The 11,501-nt window shown below is 43.7% G+C and overlaps 2 protein-coding genes across 2 annotated transcripts in view; one reads left to right on the top strand and one right to left on the bottom strand.

Annotated features, from left to right (window-relative positions):
* The window catches only part of T265_05497 (hypothetical protein), a gene marked incomplete at both ends in the record, with an annotated part of 114,439 nt that overhangs the window by 10,363 nt on the left and 92,575 nt on the right, over positions 1 to 11,501 (top strand). The gene's annotated exons all lie outside the window — the stretch shown is intronic.
* T265_05498 (hypothetical protein) overlaps positions 1 to 11,501 on the bottom strand; it is a gene marked incomplete at both ends in the record, with an annotated part of 25,841 nt that overhangs the window by 8,178 nt on the left and 6,162 nt on the right. The window contains 2 exons of the mRNA XM_009170520.1: positions 3,741 to 3,807; positions 7,608 to 7,653. Of these exons, the coding sequence (XP_009168784.1) occupies positions 3,741 to 3,807; positions 7,608 to 7,653 (113 nt within the window). The remainder of the gene's footprint in view (positions 1 to 3,740; positions 3,808 to 7,607; positions 7,654 to 11,501) is intronic.

Genomic DNA, 11,501 nt, shown 5'->3' with positions numbered 1-11,501 from the left:
TGAGTTGGTAGTGACCAGTTCACCGAGGGTGGCGATCGGTTTGCAAACGTTTCGGCGCTGTTCAAGGACACGCCATTAGCACGCGGTTTGGTGGGTACGTCCTTAATTTATAATGGCCTGTCACTAAATGACAAGTAATACAAACAACATTACTGTCTATTTGAGAATTGTCTAGAAAATAATTTGGTTGATTCTTTTTGGATTTATTTTGCGTAATGTTCTGAACATCTTGTCCCTGGTTTGTTCGTCCAGTAACTTCCTGTTAGTTATTTTTTCTTCCTTTCTGACTAACCCATTCTGAAGCTGTTGTGTGTTGGCTTCCAGCCGGCCTTTGCGCTACTTGACCGACCGACATGGCATTTATTTTCAGTAGTTTTCTCTCCTTGATTGGTCCGTTTACCTTCCCTTTCGCACTGGGGCTTTTGACAGGTTAATAAGAGGTACTTCTGTTTGATGTGATCCCTATTCAACATATTTCGGAGTCTTTTGATTCACTGCTTTGTGTATGGACTGGGCGTGCGTTTGAGCTTTCTGTGCTATCGGTGGTTTCTGTTAGTTTCTTTCCGGCTTCTTGTACGGTTTCAGACTTGGGTTCTTGGAAGTTTTTTCCCCTGCAAGGTTGAGTGGCTCTTTCTCGCAATGTCTGTTGACGGCTTTCTCAGATGATTGCCAGGCCCCCATAAATTCATTTTCATCTCTGATTCCTGCGAAAGACTTTTATCTTTCTATGGTTACTAAAACTCGCCGATTAGAGACTCTTGCCCCCCGAATGCGTCCAAGCGACAACAAGTTCTCGTCCTCCATGGATGTCTATGAAATCGTGTCCCATCACACAGCGCTACACAGAGATGACGGTTGAATTATCCTCAGAACTGGAACTTAGCCGGACGAAAACTCAAATTGATGGTTAGGCTAAAGAACACGAGAGAATCGCCATTGATTAGGAAGCTACCTGCTCGAGAAGAACAGGATTACAACTCTTGGAGCAACTCAACATGGTAATGGGAGGAGGAATGCAATCCACGAACCACAACAGAAAAGCCACACTGAAGCACAAATTGTGGTTGGTCAAGGACCGCAAAAAATTCAGTTTCGAACACGTTTGAGTCAAAATCTTTTTAGCAAACAACACTTCCAAATGGAACAGAGATTTCTTATCGAGAGACTCAACTTCAACTTCAGAGATATCATGAAACTGAAGAATTTAGTTATTTTAAGAGCTGCAGTGAAATCCATTAAACTCGACGGAAACACCAAGCGACAATTACGCCGAACCATCTCTCAGCCGGAACACGCAACAGAACCTTAAAGACTTTCTCCAGTGAAAGACAAAATCCAATGAAAAACTTAAGGGAGGATGGAACCAGTGTTGACCAACCGGTGCACGAGGAATGCCTAACAGCCATCAGGGACAAAACAGGACATAGAAACAAGGCAGAAGCTCTACGTGTCACCGAATGGTGTACCTTCATCCTGTGTTTGCTCTGCCCAACGGCAGAAACAGTATTCGGAGGCAGTTTGGCTCTAATGTCTACAACGGTCGTACCGAGGTATGCTACCGGCGGAACATGTGAGTAGTGTCTGGCGAAGTGTCACAGCGCATCTGATGGATGACTGATACGGAAATCATGGAACCACTCTGTAGTGTTTGCTGATTAATGTCCAGAGAATTTCCAGAGGACGCTTGAGAACCTTAGAAAATCTATGCTAAGTTGGTTTTTACTTTTTTGTCTGTGACCGCTTAGTTCTTATTGGTCGGTCAACAAGTCCACACTCGAAGGCACTTTTTTGCTGGTATATCGCCATCAACTTGACTTCTTCCAGCACCGTAGGGGGCGGTATACTTAACACATTTGACTCAAAACGACTTCTCAAGACCCATCACTTCTGCTATCCAGTTTAAATTTTTAACAACAAAGTTATCCCTGAACTGTGATCAGTGCAGTTAGATGAATCTTGATGCGAAGGCCACGTAATCAAGTGACCGATTACAACATATTGAAGCAATTCATATACTGTTAGTTGAAGATTGGAGCTTGACTTCAGCTGTCACGACCGCCTCTGGGTAAGCCTGGAAACCTTGATAGGAGCTTCGGGTCTTGAGCAAATCTCATAGTTGACAGCGGAGAAACGAAGCGGTTTCCGCATAAATCCGATGAGCTTTAAAGTAGGCCGCAACTCAATGCTCTAAATAAATTAATCGAAATGGCCTTACTATATTGCGTGTATCTCTGATGCCGGCGGATGCACGTATCTGGGTAGAAATGCGTCAGAAAAGCACTTGCTAATCGAGGGGCTCTTATTTTTACCTGGCATCTACGCATCTGCTGTGTAAGTATCACCTCCAATAAAGCTATCTTACGATAGTTTATTCGGAAGAAGTGTGGTATTCTGCAAAAACTCAACCTTAAAAACACTCGTCTGAAACGATTTGAATACAGAACTTTGCAATTTGACTATCACGCACCCCATGACTACATATGACATCTGTGAGCATGTTCCAACCTTGCGTCTCACGGTTACTTTTATTTCGAAAACTCGGAAGCTTTTTTGTTCCCACCAATTTTTTTTCCTTTAATGAACGATAAAAAGCCGACAAACATTCTACAGCTGTTTCATCTGGGTGGGCGATGCTATATTCTCATAAAGGAAACTACTCGCAAGGTTGCTGAAAAGTCTTCGACAGCCCACGACCGGTTTCGCCCTACTTAGGGCTCATCAGGTAGGCACAGTCCCCGAGTTTCCGTCAACCTCATGATCTGCTTGAATCCAAATTGTACTGTTTTCGAGAAATACACTCATTTGCAAATCAATTTGGTTTTGACAAGAGACTCAACTGAATCTCCCGTTTATGATATTCTCCACGAAGAGACTGGACCTTACCGTGGTATGACGGTTTGCGCACCTCAGCGATCCATTGAGCTATACCGGAGAGTGTCCCGTGACACTCACAGAGTCTCTCATACCAGGTTGGTCAATGGTTAGATATCTGATGAACACAGTCTCCTGGCCCTCCAGGTTGGGGGTTGGAACATGTGGCGACTTGTTCCGTAGAAATGGTAATGCATTTGCATTTCCCGCCAAACACCGCTACCTTGCGGTTAGGCTTTTGAGCCAAAGACTTTGGTTGAGGACCCTAATCGTCCTCCTGTCCAGGTATGGGCGCCCTGGCAGTATCCCAGCCCTCGTACAACCATGACCTACACAACTAACAATACTCTCATGCCACATCGGCCGTCGCGTGGTGCCATCAGCCGGGTCGCCTTACTTGCTGCATACAGCAGGGCGGGTAAGCGATATATTCTAAGTGAAAGCTAATCACACTGCTCTTTATCCGCTCGTGGCCGAACGGTTAGTGTTTGACCGCTTGTGAAAAGATCTCTGATTCGAAACTCCCTGAGTTTCTTGAGATGAGCACTGCAAATGAACCCCTTGGCTTTTCACCGCAGACTGATGGGGCGAAATTTCAAATGGAAATTCCCAAATACCTCACACTACCATTGGTTCTTTTTTCCCACTGGATAAGTGAAACGGAAACAGACTCTAAATTTCTGTTGACATTGCTCGCTTGTTCATTAAGCAATACTTGAATACTGCGTGTCTACCAAACGAGTTAAAATTGACTATCTTTCACACCGAATGTTAGTACAGTTTTATGTTTAAAAGTGATAGAAGTTTTCTCACTTTTAAATTTTGGTGGATTTACTTATTAAACGGAAGTGACCATCATCACAACTTACCGCATTTGTGGCAAAATGGAGCGAACAGCATCTGGAAATCGTATTTACAATATCGTCTTTCTTCATGCTAAAAACAAGATGGTGACACGTACGTGAGTGATGTGGATCAACCTCGTCGCACCCCCCAATCACTCAGAATTGAACATTTTGCGCTTAGGTAATACATACGAAATGCTGAAAAACACAGCCCTTCCAGAGAGGGAAATGCAACACTTTCTATGGTTTAAGCAATAACGGCATTTTCACAAGTGTCCGAAATTAGACTTTCACCTTTCAAAGTGAGAAAGTGTTGGCGAGCTCTCCCCAAAAGCAACGCCTCACTCCTCTCCTTTGAGCTTAAATGAACTCATTCTGAGGTTCAGCCCTTCTAGCTGACACTGTGCGTAGTCCCAAACTGTCCATTGGTTAAGGGAACTTTTGACACTACCAGATGAAATAATGTCGGCGAGCCAGTCAAGCATATTATAAACGGTTGATCAAGATAAACAATTTTATCGATCGAGTGAATGACGGCTGCAGACAAGTGGTTCTGAGCAACGGATGAACGCAGTTTCCTGGTGGAAGTATCGCAAAATAGCTATGAGCGGTTCACGAAAGCTGGAGTGGAAAGTGCGAAGNGGTTCACGAAAGTTGGAATGGAAAGTGCGAAGAATTGAAATACTATCTGTTTGAGGTCTGAAATCCCAAAATCGTCATTTGTTCCCGAAATGAACCCCTAAAATAAACTGGAAATATGAAACAAAGTGTTGAAAAAGGGACAGAAAATGAGCTTGAAAAGTAATGGCTTTTGTTGTTGTGCCATCAAACTTTCCCAAGGGGCTGCCTGTTGAGTTAGAGGCCCTGTCTGCTGAATAGGAATGTGCGGGCGTCGAACGTTACTCGCTTGCGAATTACTCCGGTGTTAACGATAGAATCAAATGAATTTTTCGTTTAGTACATTCCCCAAACTAAATGCACCATGACAAGGTGCTTTGGCACGATGTTCGAGATCTCGCAGTGAGCTTTCTTGTTCTTCTCAGGGACCATGAGATAGGCGAAGTTTCCGATTTCCTATAAACTTTGGATTCTACAGAAACACTAAGCTGTGCGTAACTTGTGAAATTTACTTTGGTGTTAACGAGAGGCTTAGTGAGTTCTGAGTAAGATCAATGAAAATCCTACTGAGTGGTATGGGAAACCATCGTGGTTGCAGAGAAACACGAAAGTCAACTTTCAAACCTAAAGATTAGAATGCTATTGCCTAAACATTGTGTTGGGTATCATAAAGCGGGATACGTTGGCAAACGTGTTGACAGTAACATCCATTAGTGCTTGAAAACTCTACAAGCTTAAGACAAAACTTACTGCTGTGCCAGACTACACAAAGATAAGCGGAAAATGTGGGGACTGACTTCGATGATTCTTTTGATCAACTCTTAGTATTTCTATTAGCCTGCACTTTGGAAAAGTAAGTATTATTCAGTCGGACATCCACCGGCATAATCCAGCCATGCAAACCATTCGGTATATCGGAGTTTACTGTAGTTCACAGTAAGTCAGAAGAACACGTAAGTACGGACACGGGTGTATTGAGTACACGCGGCCAACTGGTCCGCTTTCTTGGCGAGTCAGCAAACAACTGAGTACATATCCACTCAACCCACAACGGTCACGAGAGCAAATCAATCGGACACCCACCTAATCGGCCACTCAAGTCACACGCCAGATCGATGGTGGGACGACGAACGGACACGCACACGCGCAAACGCTTTGACACACCGAAGCAACTACTACAGAGTCCATATCTGACTTTAGGACATGGTTTCATCGGTTAAGCTGGGTTTCGTAACCAGTGCCAAACTGACTAGAGATGGAGTGGAAATGGTCCACTTGTCATCCCCTTTAGCTATGTTATCAAGCAGTGATTTCACACAATTTTATCGTGGGTAGGTGTTTATCCCCAAATTTTACGGCGCATCAAATGACCTTTAGCAAACAGATGGCATAGCATAGTCGTCTCTGAGGATGACCAATCGCGGCAACTCCCTCTGGGGCGTTTAGTCCCCCCTTCGATTTCCCTTGGGCGTGAAAGTACAGAAGCTTGTCGAATCTTATATGTATTATGAAAACATAATGGGTCAACGTTCAACCGTAAGGTAAACTCTGTGCTTGACCTGGTAGTAAGCTTACAACGAAAACGCCATCTGCTATGGTTTACGCTGTTGAAAGGGGATACTGGACTGAAAAGCCTGGACTTCATCATAATGCGACGATTTGTGTAGCTCAGTAGACCACTTAGCCACACTGAACGACGCTCGTGTGGCAGCGAGAATCTCTCCTGTCAGGTTAGTCAATGGATACAAGTCTGACAAGCACAGCCTCCTGGTCCTCCAGCTTGGGGGGGGGGTGGGGAATATATGACATTTCTTTCCCAAAGTATTATGAAAACCAGCTCCGAACGTAACCGAAATACATAACCAACGGAATAACCGTTTTCGTTGAGACAGATTTCATTGGTTGTTTTCCACTCGCCCTTGACAGATGAGTTGTATTCTTAGTACCACTTTTTTGACCCGCTTGTGCGCGACAGTGATCAGTAAATCAGCCGGTTCGCACGTTCGTTGACTTTTTCTGGTTAGGCCAAGTGCACCAGGCTATCAATCAGCTATCCAGACCGGGGATCATGGTAATAAGAAGACATTAAGGGAGACTGTGGTCCACAACACAAAGCAACCATGCAATTTTTTTTATCAACGTTTGGAATCAAAGGCTTTAGTCGAAAACCCCACACATTTTGCGGTATCTCGGCTCACATAACCACGAACTTTTCAGGTAAAGAGTCCTTCATGACTCATCGGCGCCTTTATCTCACATGATGTTCAGATCTCTTTGTTTTAATGTTTTCAAAACGTGTAGGCACGTTGCCTTTTGTCGTTTTCCTTAAGGACATGGGGTTACTCACAAAAAACCGATACTCTTTCCTAAACTTCCAACTGTTTACTAAAGCTTTCTTCCGCCGTGGTTGCTGATATACTGCTGTAAAGGAAGAAGATTACGCTGTTGATAAAAACAATGGCGGGCAAATTCTTAAAAAGGAAACGAAGGATCTCGTCTTTCTACAGTTATTCAAACTAGGTAAGATGGAGTCACAAGTGCACTTTTACTGACCTTCAAAATGAAGTGAACTGAAGTACCGCCAGCTCAATGAAAATGTTCACTGACTTCGGGAGTGTTCTAAAACCATGAATTCCTTATTTCTGTGCAGGACGGAGGTTCCGCCTATTTAAGAACTTTATCCCTTTGGAAAACGCCGCCCTCTAAACAGAGCGTTTTTCTCGTTTAACCCTTGTTGAAGAATTCCGGTTCGGTGAGTTTGACGATGATAACATTTCCTCTTACGAAAACTCCAACACATATGTTGGGTCACGTAAATGTTTTTCATGACTGCAAACTACAGGTGGACGATATAACATGTTTATGGTCATATTAAATCTTCACCGTGTGTGGGCACACTGGTAGCAGTCAACAAGTAGCATACTTCACATCCTAGCCAACTGTCCCCCTGTGGAATGCCATGTGACCTTTTGAGGCTTGAGAGCATTTGCGCATCGAATTTCCCAACATCTGATTGGTCGTTACTTGTAAGAACATCTCTCTGTGAGATAGATTCGGATGACCTACTCTTGAAAGGAATTGGTCGAGAAGCGGTCAGAAACGCTTCTGTACCTTAATCGACCACCCGAAACAAAATCATACTTTCAAGCACAATGCAGACCGCACTAAGTACAAAGATTTTGCTTGGGCAATCACTGCTGGCTGTTTTAGTGCCTACTATGGGTCTGATCACCGTTTTGTGACAGAAGGGTACAGAATACGGGAACTGCTTACCTCGTAAAATTCCGCAAGTGACAGTGGTTGGAAACATTGCACACAGCTGCAAAAGGGAGACGGCAGGATCAGATCGATTAAACCGGAATAAGGAATTCTTAGAAATATCAGGACATCTATGTTATGGTAGACTGACTGAGCCTTATAGAAGCCTAGATCAAACAAGGAGTGGAGCGTTTCCAACATCCTGTGGATGTCCTTTTAGTGAGGAATTTCACAGAATCCTAAGAGAAACGAGGTACACGAAAGTTTTTCCAGTGTTACAGCTGCACCAGAGCATTTCTGTACGTTTAAACTTCAGCATAAATGGAATTTAGGCAAAAAGTTATCTTCCGATTAATTTAAGAGCAACAAGTAAGGCAATTCGCATCCACCGATCTGCAGAACCGCCGAGTTCACGTAGATATACAAGTTATCGCAGCTTTTGGTCATCAACTCACAAGGCATTTTTTAAGCTGTCAAATCGAGATGGTAAGCGAATTAGCTAAAATAAAGTAGCCGTGTCCAGCTCGGGTAAACTGATTTGGTAAGACTCATTCCGGGGTACATGGTTTATTGATGATAATCAGGCTGGAGGATGTGTCACTGAACGATGTGCTAGCAAACGGTGTACAGGTATAAGGAATATGATTCACTGGTTGATCGCATTAGGTTGGTGCCTCCGGTCGTTTGATTTCTTCAGGGTGAGTGAGGTGCATGGTCTTCGGTGCAGAAGCCTGAGGACAACAAGGACCTGTGACAACACATGTTTTGACCTGGAAAACTGCGCTATCGTTTGGTATTCGTTGTCAAACTCGCAGGAATCCTATATGGCTGAGGGAAACATATTATCGGCAAACGGTGAGCGATCTGTTCTGAAACTGAAGTATGGCCGACACCGGACATTTTTAGATAATGGAACCGTAGTTTTAACCAAGTGACTAGTATCCATAGAACCAAGGATTTTCACCTGGGAGCATTATACATTTTGTCAAACATTTCGCAAGGGAATACTACAAAGAGTTGATTTTTGTTTGGCACTCAGTCTTTGCTACTCCTTTATGGTTCCAAAACCGGTCACTTCTTGTGCTTTTCGGCAGCTTTCGTACCGCATGTTTGTTTCTATCAAAATTCAGAGAACGGTACACACAGATCCGACAGTTCCCCTCACAAATGGGAAGGATAAACAGTTTAACTAACTCCTGACTACTCGTTAAGTTATCGATAACACCGGCACCTGTCTTATGTTGACATGAATTGCTAGCAGGGCATTGGAGGTAGCAACATGGAACCGCATCAGACAGGATTGAGTCAGGTACAGGATGCGTGGTGATTGCTGGTCATCAAAGCATCACACGACTGATAGATAATTAACTTCGACTTTGTTTCGAAACTGGGATGTTGAGATGTTTGAAGTGTGAACTGACTGAAGCAATGGGGTGGTTAGTAAAACCACAGGGAACCGGACCAACAACTCTGAGGACGTTCGCTCCGAAAGAAACAGACGAATTGGGGATTGTTGCGTGTCGACATCACATAACCAAAGACGCAGATAACACATTCGTTTTTTGAATAAAGAGGGAATTTTCGACATAAGATGCATACCTGTATCAGTTTTTTTCACAATAAAACCCACCACTTCTTATCAGTTTGCTTTCCGGTCCCATGAAGTGCGATACTGTGGAGATGAGAAAAATCCTGTTGGTTGATTAGGTTCCACATGTCACGCTAAGATCAGTGGAAGTTGCTCGTTGTGTCGGTGTCTGCCCCAAGGCACTATCGTTATATTTTCGCATTAGGAAACTAAAACTGATTATGGCGCCACTGGAAGACTCAAACAAATTGGCGGCAAACCCCATCAATCACATTTCATCCATAGTAAAAATGCTGTGGGAAGTATCGGATCAAGTACCAACTTTTTAACATTTTGGTATACGGTCGGTTTCTCGGAAACTCTAGAATTGAACAAGTCCTCAGACGAACGATGCAAGACGCATCAGCAGCAAGCACGTTGTTCTTCACAAACAAACTACGACCCTCGGTTACTCTACCGCGGAATCACTCCTTATTTCCTGACTATTGGTTAAATGCATTCTATACTGATGACGGGCAAGTAGTCTGTGTTTTACATTTTGGCGAAAAGAGAGTTTTCTTTCACTACTCTTCTAACAGAGCATCTATAGACGACGGGTTATTGATTTATCCCCTGGGTACTCTTGGGTGTCACCATGCCCATTCATGAATGTTCGGGCAACCAGAAATGTGCTGCAATCCAAAGGCTGGCATGACAAAACTCCACGCGGTTTTATTACTTTTCAAAGGTTGTTTACAAGCTGTCACTGCTTACGTCGTCTTGCTTTAGTCTTGGTTACTGTCGCTTGATTGAATGAATACTGGAATGTCCTAAAAAAGCAAGTTACTCAGCTGTGTGCACCGAGATCGGTAAATATTGATCGCCAAGTGATCCGAGTCGAATGTCCCCTTGGTCTGTTGGTTAGTGGGTTCTTCTAAGGCGACTATCTATAAGCGGTGAGGTTTTCGAATCTGCCGCAGTGGGAGAATCACCGCTAAAGTAGATACGAATTCACGTGCCCCAGGCAACTCTATTTATTAAGGGCTTATGTGGATCCTGAAGTTGTTTATCCTTCTTCACATCCAATGCTTTATTCCGTCCTTGATTGGTCGACACTCAGCCACCAGGCCGAGTTGGCTTTGTTGACTCTTCAAGTTGTCTCCTACTTCTTAATGCGATTTGGATGGGTGGGTTTCTGCACAACTTTTCTGTGGACTGCTTTTAAAATACAGCATCTACGGAATGAACTGTTCCTCACCTCGCAAGTTCTCTCCATGACACCTTTACAGAGGCTTCTTAAAGCAGAAATTCACCCACTTAGGAACAGGCACCTATTAAAAACGAACTACCATCTAAAAAAAAGTTATCGAAAAGGCCTGAAATCCTTTGCGGCTTCTTTGCTTTCAGTCGAGTCATCCAGAATCACTGGCCGGGGCTCAAGGGATAGAATACGGCTTGCAAGGAATGCTGGCTACCGTGTAAAAGAGCGACACACAACGGCGTACTAGTTTAAACTTCTTTGGTACCTTGACTCTACTGCTAACAAAATTATCATACCTGTTCTTGCCTATTTTGTGACAGGCTGTTCCACATCGGAGGTAGATCCAGTTCGAGGAAGAGCCAGTTTTTATTCACATGGTTTGCCCAAACCTAATGAGACACTTAGCCAAACACTAGTAGCCATAAGAGTGTTCGGAGGTGCGATATATAGGTGAAGAAAAAGGCTTCGTCTGAGGTAATCGAGAACAAGGTATGGACACAGAAGCCACATCCACTAGTGTATTCGTATAAAGGCCATAGTGTTTGTGGGTTTACGATCCAGGAAATGCGTGTAGACCTATGAGAAGCGGATGAGTCGTCAGCACGATAGATTGATGAGAGGATGAATGGGGCGAACACTATTTGCTGACATGACCAACTATCTCGCCTTGTCGATCATGCTGATGTGAGTACACTTCATTAGTTAGGTTCATGCATCCTGGATCAGTAAGAGAATAGAAATTCATTCGAGTCGAATAAGTACACATGATTTGCCGGACAAGAGAATTTCCACGGAGGATGATGGAACTGACAGGCAACTGAGATATGTCTAAAAATTGCAGAAATAATCTCATGGTTAGTGAAGATCTCAGATAAAAAGGGAAATCCGCTAAGCTAACGAGGAACAGACTATTACTTACTTTTCAAACTGGAAAGAAGACAAAAAGCCACCGTCGGCGACAGAGTTGTTACAGACCGAGAATACTCCGCATGAAGAAATGTAACAGGTTTGGTGGGATTTTCAAGAAGGAAACTACTCATAAGTATTTGGCGCAGGATTGTGCCCAGCCGTTAAATGTTTC

This window comes from Opisthorchis viverrini, assembly GCF_000715545.1.
Source record: "Opisthorchis viverrini unplaced genomic scaffold opera_v5_110, whole genome shotgun sequence".
Classification (NCBI taxonomy): Eukaryota; Metazoa; Platyhelminthes; class Trematoda; order Opisthorchiida; family Opisthorchiidae; genus Opisthorchis; species Opisthorchis viverrini.
This window is presented reverse-complemented; position numbering and strand designations above follow the sequence as displayed.